Source organism: Drosophila subpulchrella, chromosome 2R (assembly GCF_014743375.2).
Source record: "Drosophila subpulchrella strain 33 F10 #4 breed RU33 chromosome 2R, RU_Dsub_v1.1 Primary Assembly, whole genome shotgun sequence".
NCBI lineage: Eukaryota > Metazoa > Arthropoda > Insecta > Diptera > Drosophilidae > Drosophila > Drosophila subpulchrella.
The window spans coordinates 6,016,194-6,035,798 of record NC_050611.1 but is presented as its reverse complement, the minus strand read 5'-3'; the positions used below and the strand labels follow the sequence as shown (position 1 = coordinate 6,035,798).

Genomic DNA, 19,605 nt, shown 5'->3' with positions numbered 1-19,605 from the left:
TTAAAAAAGAAATGCTGAAGAATTCACGTTTTTTTATGATGATACGTAATGGTGCTTTTATGAAAACTTCTCAGGTGACTGTCATTGACAATTCGGATCCGGACTGGTGGAAGGGTAAAGTGCTGGGACGCGTTGGCTACTTCCCATCCAAGTACTGTGTGCGCTTGAATGCCAATGAGAAGCCCCTGCAGGTGACCCACAATCTCCAGGTGTCGGACAGTGAACGTGGCGAGAACCTCACCCTGCTGAGGGACCAGATTGTCATACAGGTGAGAGCTTAAGCCCCCATCCCCCTATATCATCTTGTTGCAACCTCTTACGTTTCCCAAACAAGACCGGCGACGAGGTCAACGGCATGGTGATGATCCGCGCCGCCGAGCACGGGCAGGGCTACTGCCCGATCAAGTATCTGCAGGAGGTGTGACAGCCAGAAGAGGACGAGCCGCCCTCCGACGAGCGGGACAGACCCCACAAGTCGTCCATGCAGACGTCGTCGTCGCGGACAACGGACAAGACCAAGCGTAGGATTAGAATCGTAGTGTCCGAGAACCACAGCCTAGCTGCTAGTAGTGTTGCCACCGCACCACCCGCTTTCTCCTCCGCTCCATCCGCCCCATCCGCCTACACATCATCCATTCATCACACCCATCACCACCAAATCCCGAGGGAGTCCGACGTCGAGACGAAGCGGCTGAACATCGACTACGGCGACGAGGGTAGCGCCGACTGGGATAAGGATCGCGAGGTGCTTATCCTGTCCGGCAGGCGGAACAAGAACGACAAGAACTGGGAGAACTGGGAGCGCATCCGGGAGCAGAAGCTGGAGAAGATGAAGGGCATCTGCTTCGAGAGCTACCGCCAGTCAAAGCGGGACAAGTTGCTGCAGGCAAAGCCGCGTCCCAAGCAACTGGATCCCACCTGGTACACGGACAACATCTACTCGAACCGCTCCGACGACATGGACGAGGACTACGTGCCGGATTGCCTCAAATACGGACCGTTCCGCACGCTGCGGGACATCCACGAGCTGGACGAGAAGAGTGGCGGCACGGAGGAGCGTCGAGTGGACGGCGAGGGATCACCCGGCTATGGGCTGCACCGCTCCAAGAGCTGCAAGGAGTTCCAGTACCCCAAATCGCAGAGTTGGTGCTTCGAGGGCAACGTCTTTGAGGCGGGTGGCGGTGTGGCCAGTGGGAGTGGCAGTTCCGGCGGTGGTGCAGCAGCCCCAGCAGCCACCACCTCCATCCTGAAGAACCGGGCGGGTGTTCCAAAGTCGTACTCCTTCAGTGCCACCACCAAGACCATGCCCTTCGATATCATCGACTATGAGCTGCCGCCTGCCTCGAATACGCGGCGGGAGAAGAGGGAGGCCCTGAGAAGGAACATGAATGCCCTGTGCAGCAGCAGTCTGGACCGTTGCTGCGCCCGGGATCAGTGCACCAGTGCCCGCTGCCTGCTGGAGGACATCTATCCGGGATCGGGAAGGGTGCGACCAGCCCGGTCGGGCAGCAATCGGAACCTGAGTGCCGCGGACTGGCTCTTCGAGGAGCGCCGAAGGACGCCGGCTGCTCCAACGGTCATCTGCTGCTGCTCGGCGGCTGAGGAGTGCTGTTGCCAGCGCCAGCGTCAGCAGCTGCAGCAGCCGCCCCTTCCCGCTCGCCCCAGGTCACAAGCCCTCTGTCCCGGCCATCATCCCGCCGCCGAGGAGGAGGAGCACATGCACTGCCGCTACGACACCGACCTGGAGCACTTCATACGCGCCGAGCGGGAGCGCCTGATGCTGCAGGACAAGTTCCTGGACGAGGATGAGCGGTATCTCACTGCCGCTCCGCCTCCACGAAGTCCTGGCCGGCGGTATCCAGCGGGAAACTCCAGCTATCACAGACCACCGCGCAGCAAGTCGCTGCTGGAGATGCAGCCGCCCACCAGCCTGTTCGACGAGGACACCTGCTCGGACACCACCGAGATCGATCTGGAGGACTTCAACATCGACCTGGAGAAGTACTGGGAGCAGTTGGACAAGCCACCCAGTCCCATCAACATGGACATGCGGCGCAACATGCACAGCAGTCTCAAGGTGAAGAACGTGAATGTGCGGTGCTACAACAATGGGCAGCCCATCGATCTCCATGACCGAGAGCACGAGCGGCTGATGATCAAGAAGTCGCTGCTCGAGGGGATGCCCTCGCCGCCACAGCTGGACTCCAGCGAGTCCTCGACCAATGCGGGTGGCTATCCTTTTTTTGACCCAGCTCCCGCTGCAGTTGCTCCCGCTCCCGCCTTCCATCACCGCTCGGTGTACGGACAACCAACGCAGGGCTATGGCCACAAGGTCTACCCCACAGTGGACACCCTGCCCTCGTACCAGTACAACAACTTCTATCCGGAGCAGAGCCACCACCCGACCGTGGGCAGTGTGCTGACCCAGCAGCCGACGGCCGGAATCCACCATCCATCCGCCGGTGGTCACTCGGCGCTCAGCCTGATCAACAACATCTTCTCGATCTACAAGCCCAACAAGTACTCGCCGGAGAACTGCCAGATGAACTATGAGAGCAAACCGGAGCCGTGCAAGAAGATGAATGTGCCCAGCACCCATAGGCCCCTGGGGGCAGCCACCGTGCATCCGTATCCGCCACATGACTACATGCACTCCTCGATGAAGCGGCCTCTGCTGGTGAGTGCCGATCAGCCGCACTTCAAGATCATCCCCGAGAAGACGGGCCTGAAGATCTCGCCCCTGATGAGCTACGAGGACTACGGCGGAGGTGGAGTGGGTGGCTGTGGAGCAGGCGGAGGAGAGAAGGCCCACCACCACAGACTGAGTAGCACGGCCAGGCCTCTGATGCTTCCGCACTGATGGTGCTGGACCTTTCCGTGGTATGGCAATGGCAATGGCAACTATTGTTAGTTGGGCTCCCACCCATCCAACTATCCCAAAAGACTCGCGAGCAGCGAAAAGCAACCCAAGCGCACAAGAAACTGGGTCCAGCCAAAACGAAAACGAAAACAGGAAACCATCGGAGGATCATCGGAAAAAGGATCAGTATTCTTGATCCTGCTGAAACCACTCCACTCCTCCACTCCAACTCAACTCGCCGTCTTCGTCGTCGTCGTCGTCGTCCATCCGCACAATTTGCTTTTGGTTTAGCCGGGCAGGTGTTCCATGTTCCAGTTCCATCGAAGCATCCTCGACACTCCAGCGACCAGCAGGAAACCACTTGAACAACAGCAACTACAGCCATACCATTGGAAAACAGCACTACAGACAAAGACAACATCAAACTATCGGAACGCGGAAGCTTAAGTGCAAGTAGTAGGATTAGTAATGTAACGATTTGATCAGCGGATCGATTAGGATCTCCCCAAGAAAACACAAGACACAGTCACACACATATGTATACAATCAATGTGCTTTTAATTCGCTTAAAATCGCTAGAGAAATCGCATTGCAGTTCGATTAACCACTAAAAACAACAGATTCACTAATTTTCGAGCAACTTTTAAGCAATCAAGAGCGTATTCAATAGAACAAAGAGTAGACCTAAGAATCGGAAGAATTAAGTATTAAGCCGTTCATATCGTGCGTTTCATATTTCCGTATGAACATGTATTGTATACCCTAACTCTGTAGAAAGCTAAACGGATTTTATTAGCTCGGAAAACGATTCGGGAGAATATCTACGGGACTTATTTTGGCCTCAATATATATATATGTATATCGCGATAATTTTGAGATGCAATACGAAAACAAAAACTATGGAGAACCGTTTTTATTGTCACCAAATTTTTTCTATTTTTTATACCAAATAACTTTGAATCAACTAAACGGGAGGGGTTATTGAAATTGCTAGGATCGATAGGGCTAGAAGCTTTCCCCATAAGTTGCGGCTACTAGGAGCGATTATACGAATGCATGCTTATGCTATTTATATATATGATTAGATGCGGTTCGGATAGGTGTGCTAGGTGGTGAGGACTCGATAGAAGCGCTTTTTATAAACTAACTAGATTTGTATCGAAATGTGAAACATTGAATATGATAACATGAATTGTACTTTTATGATGTATGCGTATCCACTGGCCTTATTTATTGAGAAGTAACCAAACAATGAGCTGAACCCTCACACAAACACACACGCTCGCAGGAGCACACAGATACACACACAGACTTTCCAGAAAAACAACTTGAGAATTACAATTGAATTTTTTCAGAAAGATTCAGGCTTAGGGCTTTGCGTCACTTTTGTTAATTGTTTTTTGGCGTCCAATTTTACATGATAACTAATGTAGGACTCTAGACGAAACAAATCGAAACTATCGAGCATAGATTAACTATCGAGTATTTTGTAGTGCGTAAGCTAACTAAAACCTAAACCAAACCAAATGAAGATAACTTTTTAGCGCGAGACTCCTTGTGCGAGAAGATTTTGAATTTGAATTTATTTTTAATGACTTTTGAATACGAGACGAAACAATGGAGGCGAGACATTTTATCAGAGATCTTTTTTTATCTATTTAACATTTTCTTGAACCACATACAACAAATATTTGCTAAGTGTACCCTATGGCCTATGAGTTAGTTGTAAGTAGGTGTTTTTCCAAGCCCCCGCTTAGACCACAAAACCAAATCGGAAGTCAGGAGATAGGAGACAGAAGAACAGGGGGAATTCTGCACAAAACCCAATCTAAGAAATATCCAAACACTGCACCCAATTAATTGTACGATATATATCTATCGAGTAACGAGTATTCACGGTCACACGTCTAGCAACTAAGGGAGAATTGTATTGTAAAATGAATGGAATCGACGAACACGAAAACGCCCAAATCTTATGAGTATGTAAGCAAAGCCGAAAACTTGAATTCAAACAGGATAACCGCTCCCCGCGGTCATCTAAACTGCTGAAATTGGCACTTAAGTATATAGGTATACACACCGCATATGTATGTACAACGTAGTAGAATTTTCGACTCAACTAAACTGAACTTGCAAGCGTAGCGCGACATTTGTGCAAGTCCAAGGTCCCCGAGAGCCCATCGACCAACCCATCGATGGGCTGCGAAATCGAATGGGGCGGGGGCCAACTTCGCGGAAGACAGCTTCTCGTTTTTAGCGTAAATTTTGTTTCACATATGTACGATTAGGCGACCAGCATGACGATGCACCTGGCGCACCAGAAAATACATGTAAGCAGTAACTAGAAAATGGAACAATATAATATCAGTGCAACGTAATATATCAGTTAAAATAACAGAGGCAAACAGAACTCGAACTCAACTCATTTAGCACTACCTACCTGCAATTTGAATGTGAAAACAACAACACTCTCCCCTCATCCCACAACCGCTTCTCCGACGCGACCCCATTAATTTACCTGAATTGCAAATAAAAAAGATGTTCAATTCGATGTGAAAAAACAACAGACTGTGTTTGTGTTTCTCTGTGTGGGTTAGTTTATTTATTCACTGTCGCCCCGAAAGTAGGCAGTAATCGGTGCCCTTTCCCGGAAGAACACTGGAAAAAATGGGGACTATGTGTTGTAAAAAAAATGTTTTAATTTTATAATGATTTTGGGTTCAGTTATGGGTCTTTAAAATAAATGTTCATTTAATGTTTAGCCAATCTACAAGTTTTAACGGTCTAGAGCTTAAGATCTTAGGATCAGTTCATATTTTTGTTTACCCCGCTAAAACATTTAGTTTTTTACTATATTAATATGTTCTTTATTAGTCCCATATTAAAGATATTATTTTCCTTTCAATTTAAACCTTTTCCCCCCTCTCTAAATCTGTTATATCCCAAGTACATCCTTCACAATAACTAAGATAATATCATATTTAAGATAATATTTTCCTTCAAGTTTAACCTTTTTTCCCTTCCTATATATTTGTTTTATCCCCAGAACATCCTGCACAATAACTACTTAAACACTTTGCTTTTTATTCAGTTTTAAATTTATATCACATTAAAGTTTAAATTAACAGAATTACAAAAGTTAGTCGATTCGTCAGTTGGTTCTGCTGCAGCTGCAGTTTTCCCTTTACAATCATCATTATTATTACATTTTCAATTATCGGAAGCTAATTGGGTCTGCCGTCTGCCAAAGGCGACAGCGGCGTTGACAGGACGGCCGGGTCTGGTTATTCATTAATCCATTAATCGTTAGCATATATAGTCAAACATTTAACATAGAGTCACACTTAAAGCTATCACTAAATTGGTTTTAAGCTAATTGCATCAGAGTCAGTCAGAGAGATGTTGGGACCTTAATATCTACGTGCTTTCCAGGTGCGACACCTTCTTGTCAGGCTTACAAGCTAGTTCGTTGGCTGTTCCTGCTGATGTTGCTGCGGGGCATCGCTGGGTGTTGCTGCTGTTGCAGTTGCTGTTGCAGCTGCAGTTAGTGTTGCTGCTGCTGCTGTTGCTGCTGCCGCTGCTGCAGCAGCTGCTGTTGTGCTGGCCGCCGCGGCATCCAGGTTCAGTGTGGTGCTGCTGGCGGCCTTCTGGTTGGGAAAGAGCACCGAGTAGGCCGGCGGGGGATCCAGCTCCTCGTAGTTGGGCGGCGCGGTGGCCCCCAGGTGGTCCTGGCCACCACCTCCTCCTCCATTGGCGGCGGCCAGCGCCGCCTCGCGCTCATTGTTGACCGCATGCTGCGACGCGGAGGCTGCAAGGGAACGGATGGATTCAATGTGAGAGTTCAAGCGACAACACAGAACTGGGGAGTGGGATGGATGGGTAGTGGTTTTAGTGGGTTATTGATTTGCAGAAAAGTTAGACACGGTCATGGCACAGCAAGTGAGTCGTAGGTCGTTTTATGATGTGCGAAAAGAGAACAAATCGGGGAAACTCGTGTAAATGACAGTGCCTTACTTGGACTAGACTATGGTGCAATTTAACGTACCCCAGAGGCCGCAGATGAGCAGGGCTCCGCCGCACAGGAGCATGCCGAGCATCAGGTAGCCCCACGGGCCGTACTTCGATAGGTCCGAGTGCAGGCCGGATCGCGTCGAATTCCGGCGTGTGAATCCGCTGCCGGCTCCAGTGCCCGCTCCCATTTCGGCCGTATCGTTTTCCGGCCTCTGCTGCTCCCCCTCGGTGGCCAAACTGGGCCCAATCGAGTTGGGCGAACCATCCGGTCCCACCGGCTTCTTCATGTCTTTGGTGTGCACTTTGCGCAGCGTGGTCGTCGAGCTGGCCGTCGAGTTATCCAAACCGGCAGCGCCGTCATCGCTATCACTGCCGTTGCGCGGCGAGTCCTCCGGTGCCGAGGGGGCATCGTTGGCCAGCAGGTTGCGGAACACTTCCAGGGCGAACTGCTCGAAGAGCTCCGACTCCATGCCGGCGGCCAGGTGGCCGGCACCAGGGCGATGCCGCTTCGAGCACAGCTCGTAGTCCTCATCGCCGTCGTACTCGTTGCTATACGGACAGTGGCGGATCCCGTCGCAGGCCAGCTCCTTGGAGATGCACAGAATGGGCTCATCGCTGCAACAGAATAAGCCATTAATACAAGATCTGGTCGGGAAAGAAAATAAAAACCTACAAAGTACTCTTTACTTTATGTCTAGCATTAGCAATTATTAACTTTTTATAAACATTTTATAAAATAAAATTATACAATTTGGGTTTGATTCAAATAAATGGACTTATCGCAGCACCTTTGTATTTATATATGAACTGGTTGATTGAGGTAAGAAATAAAAAATGTGCTAAGTAGCACATCATGAAAATTGATATGAGGAGTGCTTACTAAAAATAACGTGCACAATTTACGACTTAAATGATTATACCTTAAACAGAAATTTACATTGTTACTTAAATTTTGGTAAAGACATTTTATATGGTTTCTAAATTGTACTGCCTACTTTCAGGCTCTCTACGTTTAAAATTCCAAGCCACACCTGTTCGAAGGTGCAATACTTAAGTGCTTTCCTAATAAAAATGCATTTTATTACTTCCAAGAACGAAATACTTTGTAGATTTGTAGAATAACTACGATGTATTAGATTGAATAATAGCTTCATTGAAAATTCAGAGATTAAGTGTATGATACACAAAAGAGGAGGGTTGAATCTAGATAATTTCAAGGTTTTAAAAGTGCGTCTGTCTATCCAACTCACCCGATCTTCAGGCACTGGTGCTTGCTGCCATCCTTGCACTGCTCTCCTTTCCCGAGCACCGTGACCATCAGCTTGGACCGCAGCGACTGCTGACCATGTTCCCAGACGATCTTGACGCGGCCGTGGAAGAGCCTCACCGGATCCTCCATCTCCGAGGCGGTGTCCTCCAGCTGGCAGGGATCCACTCGCCACTGGGCCGTGTGCGGGTCCAGAGAGCTGAACTGTTGGGGTGAAGGCAAATAGAACCTTTTAATTATGGGGGACTGGCTAAAAGCGTGGCCTAAGTGCGTACTGAATACTGGCTGCGAAACGTGCGAGCAAACAGTTTACACGATCAAAATGCTAATCGCTTAAATTCTCAATCGCCCCCGCCCCCTTGACCACGACCACGCCCACAAACGCCAATCGTTGACGTGACGTGAATGGCCAAGTTCAACAAAACGATCAAGAATCAACGATCAAAAAACTGCGAGTGCAAACACACATAATGCAAAATTAAATATTTACGCTGGAAAAATACGAAACAAAAAGCTGTGAAAGCCAAGCCAGAATCGAGAACTACGCTGGGTAGCTATAGGTATATAAAAATAAATCCATTAATATCGGAGCTGTTTCACGTGCAGATGATATGTAGAAAAAATAAGCAATGGATACGGGTTCGGCCAGCTTTGTGCCATCTCAGGTTCAATAACTGCGACGAGTTGGTTGGTTGGTTGGTTGGCAGACCCCATCCCCATTGTAAGTACACACTCGTAGTAAACAACAATTAGCTAGGGAGTGTCCCCAACGGTTAAACCAGTTCTCGAGACTCGAGTGATAAAAAACACGCTGCGATCGCAGCCATGCAACGTGATATCTACTACATTTTTCTAGCCAGCTCATTAGGAAGACGATACAGTGCTGTAATTATGCGACGCATCAATTTGCACTTCTCACCGAAACGGTGACGGAACAAAGAAGCTCCTCTGTTCTGGGCATGCAAATGTGGATATGTGCCTCCAGCAAAATGTTCGAAATTCGCGCGCTTATGCAAATACCAACGCTTTTCTGACTGCGAAGCGGAGTTTTTGGCCCGCAGAAAGTGAAACTTAAACAGCTGGAGTTCAATGTCAATGGCCAAATGGAAAGTTTCTTATTTAATCGAGAACACCTTGGCAATGTCAATGATCAGCTGACGAATTACGTTTGCCTCGCATGAGAACTGCCGGTAATTGGAGACAATTTCAGATGTCAAACTGTCTCATCGGAAAGCCACAAAAAAGTAACAATGTCAATCGAGAACTTAGACTGGTGCGCTCGATAAGTCTGCTTATGAGAACATATAATGCAGCCTGCAAACTTAATCTATTTGACAATGGAAGTTCTCAGCAATTTGGAAAACACTCATAGCATTGGTTTTCATATGTTGTGGAAAAAATTATAAATAGACAGGTATCAAAAAGATTACCGATGAAGTCATAACAAAATTCTGATTTCATTTGTCATACTTTTTTAGGTGTAGGAGAATCCTGAGCTGCGGAAAATCACTGGCTACTTGTTCTTGAACTCTCAGCTTTTTGAACTTCTCGATCCGATTCTCACACTTGAACGCTGCGCATGCGCAGTCAAGTGGTGTATCTTAAAGTAAAGATGAATGGGATCAAAGAAACTGGAAAATAATTCGAGCGGAAGGTGCAGAAAATGGCAACCTCGCACTAATCAGCGAAAAATAAATACACTATGGAAAATACTATTAAAGTATAAATAGAGTGGAATTCTTGATTTAGGAAACCACTTAGTAGCAATGTAAACAACACAGATTCTAGGCTGAACAAATATAACTAACTATATAATATAACTAAATAACTAAGACCATTAGAATTTGGTCTATAGTTTTATGATCTCTAAGTCCATTAGAATCTGATCTATATTTGTATGATCTTCGATTTTGATTGGTTTTATTTTCTCCTTTTTAACCTAAAGAAATCTTGGTGGTGCCAAAAACCCACGTATTTTCTAATCTACAAGGAATGTTAAATGACTTGTTTCGCTAACTATCAGAATTCTTCAAAACATAGAATATTTTCAAGATATTCTACTAGTTTTCCCAAGTGTGATCAATCAAAAGGCAACCTTGTCGCCAGAAATGGGGGCTAAGGTGAGTTCACTTACGATGTTCAGAGGGCAGGTGCGTCCCATCACCCGGGAGGCCTTCGTGGAGTTCAGGGAGGCGGAGGACTCCATGATTGCCCCAGACTTGGCAGTGCGCCGGAGCTTGGAGGAGTTGCTGGCACCGGCCAGAGCGGCCATGATGTTGGTGGCCGGACTCCTGGTCGTGGCCACATCCAGGGGCTGCCGGTGCTGCAACTTGGGCAGGATGAGGCGCACTATGAAGCCGTAGTTGGGCGGGGCACTCAGAATGCGGGCGCAGGAGGCGTGCTCCGCCCCATAGGAACCCGGCTTCAGTTCGATGATGAGACTAGATTCTTTGCCCTCGCTCTCGATGAAGTGCTCGTGCTGGGGGCTGCAAAGCGGCTTGAAGGTGGGATGGGACAGCAGATCACCTGAAATGGAGAGTTTCGTATCGAATTTCATTAATAGAGCGCAGATGCCTTGAGTTCAAATTTACATTGGTCTGTTAATTCCTACAACAAACTGATGGATGGTCGCTGATTTGGGGCCATTTGTATGCCAAATCCATCAAAACCAACTAAACGCATCGCATGCAGACGAAATACGCAAGTTGTCAATCAATAAATAACTCACAGCTTGACGAAAATAAAGATAAATCAAGAAAAAAGCTGCGGTGTGACAACGCTAAAAATAGGAATTTTGTGTGAATTGGCAGGGAAATGGAAATGGATGGGTCTCCAGTTTCGGGTGACGAAACCAAACCAAACACAGTTCGAAAATTTCATTAATTCGAATGGATGCGATGATAATTGAATTACCGCGTTTACCTAAACACGGCTAGGCAAGTGGGAGAGCTCCTCCAATTCAATTATTTTGCACTCGATCTCGAACTTTGCGCCGCCAAAGGTTAAAGATTCGCACAAGCACTATTAAGTACTTCAATTAATAAAGTACAACTACAAGCACGCGAGCGTACGGCTGTGTAGGAAAACTACTTTTGCATTGTGCCCCAGAGGTAGTCACACATCTATATTCTTCTGGGTCACTGACTGCACCACATATACGGCGATATGTGTGTACCATTATACCATTATTATATTATTACCCGAGCCGTTGCTGTTGCAACCGACTTATTGTTTGTGTTTTTGCAGCCGCCCTCGCTCTTTTTTCCGCTGAACAATTGCCACACAGCTTTGGCGAACTATTAAACATTTTATTAAACAATTTGCATTTGCTCCGTGCAGCCAAGTTTTGAGTGCGAGTACTCATACCCGCACTCGAGCAATTTAGCAGCTAATTCCCATTTCGAACTTGACATTAATAGCCAAGGGGTTCGAGCTATCCACACGTGCTGGAGTTTCAATCATCATCTCGGCAAATGCACCCATTACATTCAGCTTAATGACAGGCTCTCGTCAGTTTTATACTCCGTTTATGGCAGATTTGGGTAATCGATTCAGATGTTGTTCTAGGGAAAGCCGAACAAATGACACCCATTCAGTTTCCCCACAATATCTTCAATTAGTCGCAATTGTTACAGAATGAAAAGCCATTAGCACTGTAATACAATGAATTCCATACAGTTAAGTAATGATTAAGGCCTATTTGAGGGCCAACAGAGTGGGGCTCTAAAGTACCAGCGTCATTGCTAATTGGGTTAAAAGCGCACAAGCACTCCCGGCCAAATAAACACATGCATCCGCAAGTTAACTCGGGTTGGTTGCGACTTAATGTTTATGCGGGGAGTTCATAGAGAAATGGGTTTACGATTCACAATGCGGGCAGCCAGCCAAGCGGGCCAGAAAGAAAGGGCCAGCAGCAGCACCAGTTCCACCCAATTTTTTAACTAAATAAGCCGTTCATAATTTGTCTTCGTTTTCAGAGCAGAACCGAGTGATACTGCTTTTTTGTAGGGAAATCAGTACGCTTTCCCGGGGAAAGTCAAATCCCAGATAAGCTAAGGTGCTAGCCAAACAAGGCTGGAACCTGTATCCACAGCATAATGTCTCCAACATTTTCGTTTTGGGCAAGGTCAGGTTAAGAGACACGATTACACAGATAAACATCAAGACAAACAGCTAACAAACCAACGAGCAAACTCACAGACAAACATTGAAAACAATTTACTGTCAACTTTTGAGCACTGAAAAAAAGCAGGTACTTAGGTTTCTGATATTATGATCTTCTATTACGGTTTTTTTAAATTATGCTGTGTATTTCTAAGTTTTTTTTGGTTAATATATCATATTCAGTACTCCTGGAAATTTTTAGGAAATTATTAATATCACTTTTTTCTGATAATAGAAAGTACTGTATGGTTTTTATCCAGATTTTAATATTTTTTGTGAGGGGGAATACAAAAAAAGTAGATACTTAGGTTTTTGATATTCTGAACTTCTATTACGGTTTTAGTTTAATTTTACAGTGTGTTTTTAGCGCTTTTTGATAAATATGTCTACAGAACTCCTGGTAATATTAATTCTTTTTAGGAGAGTGTTAATATTATTTTGTTTCTGATAATAGGAAGAATTATATGGTTAGAATCCAGATTTTAATATTTGTTGTGAGGGGGAATACAGCAAAAAGTTATGGTTAAATACAAATCAAAATTTGGGAAAAAATACATATAACATTAACTTTTCAACCCCAGTGGGGGGATCTATCCCCCATATCCCCCGTGGATCCGCGCATGCAATCTGTACCTAATATTTACAAAAAATGGTCCCGTCTCTTAAAGAAGTAGTACAAGTATAGAGGGCCTTGCCACACCCCTAAGAAATACCATGAATTCTCTCAGTGCACTGCAATATATCTGCCAATATCTCGCGATGTGTATCTTTGGCTTCTGGTGTGCGTGCGTATCTGTGTGTAGGTCAAGCATCAGCAGCCACTTGAATTTGAAAAGGGCACATTAAAATGCGTAGTCAATGCCGATCCACAAGTTATAGTGCTACCCACAGTCCACCCATCCCCCCATTTCGAGTGGGCCAGTTTCGAGCTGCTGTTGTTTGGTCTCGGATTCAAATTCAGATTTAGACAAAAACGGAACTTGGCCGAGAGCAAACTGCAACTGCTCGTGCAGAGATTGTCAAGCGGTTGGAGGGTTTTCATTTTTTGAGTTTTTGAGTTCTGCTTCTCGAGTGGCGACTGGGCATAATAAATTCTGTGGCTGCCACGCGATGCGGACGCGTGTTGCATGCTGGATGGATGGATGTGTGTGGATGCTGGATGCTGGATGCTGGATGCTCGTCATAATTACGCCCGGCTGCCTGCGGAAAGGGGGCGGTGGCAAGGGGCGGGGCGGAACAGTAAAAGCGCACGATGAAGAGACACTCGAAAAAAAGTTGTTGTTAAAAATTACACAACACTCGCACACACAAACGGCAGGCAAACACACACACACACGGAGTGAGCGCCACTCGACGCACAAACAGAAACAAACAAAAACAGTCTGCAAGTGCAGTTTGTTATACTCTTCTCCGCAGAGGGAATGCCATAAACCCGTAAGCCCTTAAAACCCCCATCAAACTTGTTAAGTTACACAATCGAATTACGGAATCGATAGGTTATCTGCAAGTCAAGTGGATGGATTTTATTTTTCCTAGACTTCCCATGTAATATTTATCAAAAAACCCCCTCCTCTTGAAAAGCATCAATCGGAGTAGCGCTTTTGGGTTAATTTACTGAATTAAAATATCAGTCTTTATACTTATTAGGTTTTGTTTAAAACTTGCCATTGAGAAAAACTAAACAAAAATGTGTTTATTCATAATTGCTTTGACTTAATTTGTCACCCATTTTGAACTCGCTTTTAAGAGAATGTGTGCTTTGTAACTGGGTTTATGTACTGTTTTATTAGAAACTAAAAATGTTATACTCCATATATCATTCTAAGTCACTGCCATTTTTTTGCTTCTCTAAAATCACTTTCAAAATAATTATTTTAAAATTTTATTAGGATCATTTCCATTATATAGAGCATAAGATCTTCCGCTATCGCCACTCATCATGATGTTTGCTTTATTTTTATTTGTGTAACTGCTGAAATTGGGTCAACTATCAAAGTCAGAATGGCAAGGGTTAAGTGCTTGTCCCTCCTTCTCTTTCTCTGTGGCTGTCGCTGTCCCTGTCTCCTTATCTGTCCCTGTCTCTTTCTCTGTCTATGCCTCTCTATCTGGCCTTGCACCTTTCCCGCTTTCCCGCTTTCCCGCTCTCCAGCTTTCTGCTCCCGCTTTTCCCGCCAGAAGCCCGCACCCGCTTTCACATCCCATCTTCATGGCTTTGGACAGCGCGCTACATTTCCCGTTGGCCAATTTTCCTAATAGGTCAAGCGAATGTGTCATCATGTTGCTGCTTTTGCTGCTGCTGTTGGCCACTGTCGTTGTTGTCGTTGTAATTTGTCTGTTTGCCCAGCTAAAGAACGACAAAATAAATAAATTGTACAATAAACAAGAGTTCAGGCAACGCGAAAGGCAAGGAACTGGTCATTTGTTGCTGCAGCTGCTGTGGAAGTTGCTGCTGTTGCTGTTGCTGTTGCTGCTGTAGATGTTGCGTGCAACACATTGGCAACTAACGGCAACTGTTGCTGCTTAACTGGCCAAGCAGTCAGCGGAATGGCGGCGAGTCGAGGCGGAAGCCAGTCGAACATGGCTTCTAATGGCCCCATACATAAATCAAAGCGAAAAACAGTATTGCAAAGGCGGAGAAAAAATTCACAAACGCCCAAAATTGCCTTTGCTACTCAAGCAGAATGCCAGCTATTTTCTATTGCCATTTATTTTTGTTTTTTATGAACAATTTGCATTTTAATTAAGCGATTGAAAACGCTTTGTCGCCGTCTCGCTCGCAAAAAGTTTGAATTGGAATTGAAAAACGGGTGTGTGTGTGTGCCACCTAATTGAACCCAGATGACTTTTCGAGTCGCATAGCAGGCAGCTTCTCGCCACAGCAGCCATATAAAACCAGACTCCCGGGGAACTTCTCCAATCCAAGCCAATCCAATCCACAGATGGCTGCTGGCAACATATGTTAATTCTACTTGATATTCAGCGGCAGCAACGGCAAAACAGAGCTCGAAACCAGTTTGCAAACATGTACATGGCTAAATATACATATGAATGCTTATGGCTGGATAAATAACGCTCTTCGACTCGACTGTTTGTTGTGCTAGCCAAAAAGTTCGGATAGAGTAAACACTATCCCAGATCGAGATTCGGTGTTAGATTTCGATTAAGATTCGGGGAGAAACTTGTGTCTGCGCACTTGGCAAAAATATGGGTACTGTTTGGGGACCCATGAATTTCCATTTATACTTGATAGGAAACAAATTAGTTCGGAAGAGTCTTAGTTCTTATCAACACCTATCTAAAAAGGTAAACAAACTAGTAATTTAAGAAAAACATCATATATCATTCTAAATCACTGGCATTCTTTTGATTTTGTAAATTCACTTGCAAGATCATTTGGAAATGATGGTAAAATTCAAAATATCATTTGAAAACATGGTTGCTGATTGTATCCTTTAGTACGTTAGAGTTTTACTTAGAACGTAGATTTAATAACTATCAGTTTCCATTAGAACTAATTTGTATTCCAGTCGATATTATGTTATAGATCGTTTCACCTTAATTTCATATAGTTAATTTCGTTTCTACTTGGATTTTCTTCTTCAAATGGTAGCTAGATCTGTTGTTAGGTGATATTTCACGATTTAAGATCAAAATAAGATATAAAAAAAATAAGATCAGAATAAGATATAGTATGATCTTAGATCCGACTTATAAGACCCGACCTATAGGATCTAAGATCATACTATATAATATCCTTGTTTGATCTTAAATCGTGAAACATCACCTAACAACTTATCTAGTCCTATAGGTCGGATCTAAAATCATACTATATAATACCTTGGATTGATCTTAAATCGTGTGGTATCACCCAACAACTGATCTAGTTCTGTACGGATGCAAAACTTTCCAAATGGAGGGGTCAATGGAGCGCTGGCCCTCGTCGGGGTTTCTTTGATGCTGCCTTTAACGTTAACCCCTTGTTGCAACGCAGGAGTTCCAGACGCGAAGTTTGCCAATCTGACTCTTTGTTCGGGCCATAACTGTATTTCAATGACAATGAGGTCGTCTGGCGGTTGGGTTGCGTTTTCTTATTTTCTGTTCTCCGCTTTGTGTTTTTTCAGTTTTCTGTTTCAAGTTTCACTAAAAAAAGAGTATTTTCTTTTATTTGCATTACATTGTTTTTTTTGTTTTCAATTTCATGCCGCAGAACTTCCGCGTGATATATTTACGGGTTCTAGCCGCTTTTAATAGCCACCCGTGCCGAAAATGATTCACGAATCTTGACGCTTATCAGTTTGGGTGACTAGCAACCGGGATTTGGCCTTTCGGCAGAAATTAAAGCCAAATCATTTACGAGACCATGTGCACGGCGGGATCGGTCAAATGCGGTTAAGATCGAGTGAGTGGGGGAACCGCCAACCGGTTTTCCAAACAGAAACAGCACAAATAATCGGTGATAAAATTAAAAGCACACACAACAAATGACAGTGGTTCACAATGCGTGTATTCTATGGCCACGGATATGGGATGGGTGACTAAAAAATAGGCTATAATGGCGGAGATTAGAAAGGCAGCGGTTAACTACAGTCAATACTCGAGAACCCACACTACCAACTGCGTGTTTTAAACTTCTTTTCTAAGCACACATACAAAGTTTACTTATTGTGCTGGTTTAGTTGTTTATTCTGTGCCAACTAGTGTAACCAAAATTCTGGTTTCAAACTGCTTAAAAAGTTGTTACCTTTTGGATAGGATTCAAGTAAATACAGTATAGCCAAGGTACCGTTAATTTGGGTTAAAAAGAAATTTATAAGCATATGTGAATACTAAAATAATAATGTATTGCGACTTTAAATAATTTTTAGAATAAATTTCGATGCCTAAGGCGATAAAAAAGACGAGTTATAGAATTCCAGAAATTCTAGTTCTGCCTATTTTTGGAAGTACAAGAAAATATGCCAGTATTGCTTTGTTAAATACTTGGTTTCAATGTATGGGGGTATTTTGATCTTTAGTGGGATACCAAATAAACCTATTAACTTTCTCGAAATTACCGTTAATTCATCTTGGGAAAGTCCCAGCTATAGAAGTTCGACTGTCTGAAGCAAAGTGAAATCCAAGTCTTGAACTTGTGTGTGGGGGAAGTACCTCTTTTGGCCAGATCTTGTGACCCGATACTTTGCACCGATTCCCCGAATCCGGCAATTATAAAAGCCGCGAGCACTTGGGGCGCCTCAATTACCAGGTTTTCCCCATCCTGCCATCCTCCCACTCCCACTTCCACTCCCACCCTTTCACCATTTCTTCTGCACTTCACTCCGTTTGCACACAATGCAGTGATAAAACGCGAAACCCAAAACCCCACCCCACTAACACCCCACATTTTCCCAGACACACAATTTTTTCTTCATTTTCGCAACTAACCAAAGACTGCTGCACTTTGGACCATGGCAACACTGGCGGCCAAGAGAGTGATCGACGCCCACGCGCAGTAAATGTGCAGAATCCGCCTGAAGTTGTTGTTGCGTCGCTGCTGCTGCGCATGCGCCCCATGCTGTTGTTGTTGTTGTTGGGCGCAGCGTACGCAGGCGGTGGTCGCCATGTTGCTCTGTTGTTTTTGTATTTAAACAGTTTTTCTTGCAGTGTTTTTCTGTTTTGTTTTAAAACGGCTTTTCAGAGCTTTGCTTTTGCCTTTGCTATCGAATTTCACTCGTCGACGCGCGCACTTAAACAGTTGCTTTTCGCGATTTTCGCTTTAAAATTGCGCAATCTAAAACTAGTTCGTCTATAGATCGAGATCCGTTATTTGCGGATCTCCACTCGCGCGCCCTTTTCTCCTGCGAAAATGGACAGAAAAGGAGCCAAGTTTTCTGAGCCGCCCTCGGCGTCAGCGACTGGGGGCGAAGACTTGGAACGCTACTCTTTTTTCTCGCTGTGCGCCGCTGCTCGAACTCGCGAACTTGCTGCGCCGACCGTTGGGATTGGACTGAGCGCAGCTTTGGCCGTCCCGCGGCTACGTCGACGCCTCTGCCGCCGCAGAGCCCGGCGATCTCTTCCACACAGAGAGAGATGTATATTTTCGCAGAGAGACCCAGCGCGGAAGCCCCAGCTTACTCTCTTTTTCGCTCTCTTTGGGGAGGGCCCCAAGTAGTGACAAGACCAAAACAGCCATACTAAGAAATTATTTTAGATGCCCATCAAACTCAATCAAATTCGTATATATTTTCCTTTCAAATATCAAATGATTAAATATATTTCCAATTTTTTATATAATTTAATATGTTGAATACTCACATTTTTATTGTTTGTATATTGTTTGTATACTTAAAAAATTTCCTTAAGCAGATGTTTTTTTAAATGCCCATCAAACTCAATCAAATTCATATCTATTTTCCTTTCAAATATCAAATGATTAAATATATTTTTAGTTTTTTATATAATTTAATAACACTTTTATTATAATCAAATCTAAAATTGTTTGTATATTTTAAAAATTTCTTTAAGCAGAAATTATTTTAGATGCCCTTAAAACTCAATCAAATTAACTTCTAATTTTCTTTCAAATATCAAACGATTAAACGTATTTACGATTTCTTATATAATTTAATATATTGATTATTAACAATTTTATTATAATCAAAGCTAATATTGTTTTTTCTAAAACATATATTGATGACTTCACCAATCCAGCTTTCATTATCAACATGGCGAATGAGTGATTTATCCATAAACTTTCGTCATATTTTAAAATGCAAAGAGTCCCAGGGGCATCCCAATCTCAAATCGAGGAAAAATTTAATTTTTTAGTGAGAAACACATTTAAAGATTATTTTTTGTTTATTTAATTATCAATGTTTTCTGCACTCTTTTAGAAATATTTTGCAACGAGGTAAGTATTAAAGAAATATAGAAATCCATTTGATTAAACTAAGCTTGAAATCTTTATATATATTTAATTTAAAGAAAAAGATCGACTGAAGATCAGATATTAAATATATGAAACCTTGGGATATTATTGTACTTACTTTACTGGATGTGAACATTATTATTTTCTTTGTAAACATTGCATTTGTGTAATGTAGGAGGTGTTATTGGTACTTAAGTGTTTGTTGTCTAATAAAATTAAAAGTTGTAAAACCTTAAAACAATATTTACATTTTAAAGGTTTTATTTAAGTATCATTACTTTTGTTTTGATAGTTGATACATTGTAAGACAATAGATCTTTTGGTTGACTTACAACCCATTTCTTCCTGTGCAAAGCTCGTAAACAACTGTAACTCTGCAATTTAGCTAACAAAGCG

At 43.9% G+C, this 19,605-nt stretch overlaps 2 protein-coding genes across 2 annotated transcripts in view; one reads left to right on the top strand and one right to left on the bottom strand.

The window, feature by feature from the left end:
- Window positions 1-5,424, top strand: part of LOC119549941 — a 61,670-nt gene extending 56,246 nt beyond the window's left edge. Inside the window, 2 exon segments of the mRNA XM_037858323.1 lie at window positions 75-269; window positions 335-5,424. Of these exon segments, the coding sequence (XP_037714251.1) occupies window positions 75-269; window positions 335-2,911 (2,772 nt within the window). The 3' untranslated portion in view covers window positions 2,912-5,424.
- A 739-nt stretch (window positions 5,425-6,163) lies between these two features.
- LOC119551075 lies at window positions 6,164-18,277 on the bottom strand. Its single transcript, XM_037860204.1, has 5 exons — window positions 17,727-18,277; window positions 10,273-10,664; window positions 8,122-8,342; window positions 6,906-7,486; window positions 6,164-6,668 (listed from the first exon to the last, which is right to left on the bottom strand). Exons 1-5 carry the CDS (start codon window positions 17,902-17,904, stop codon window positions 6,322-6,324), a joined length of 1,719 nt encoding a protein of 572 aa, XP_037716132.1. The 5' UTR covers window positions 17,905-18,277; the 3' UTR covers window positions 6,164-6,321.
- Window positions 18,278-19,605: the final 1,328 nt, after the last annotated feature.

What these genes read in the sequence shown, in the direction of transcription:
- LOC119551075 (XM_037860204.1), bottom strand. Translation starts at nt 17,904, where the DNA reads ATGGCGACCACCGCCTGCGTACGCTGCGCCCAACAACAACAACAACAG. An exon ending in GCACCTGCCCTCTGAACATC is followed by an intron (nt 8,343 to 10,272) that starts GTAAGTGAACTC and finishes TCACCCCAACAG; the next exon opens with TTCAGCTCTCTGGACCCGCA. An exon ending in GCTCATCTGCGGCCTCTGGG is followed by an intron (nt 6,669 to 6,905) that starts GTACGTTAAATT and finishes GTTCCCTTGCAG; the next exon opens with CCTCCGCGTCGCAGCATGCG.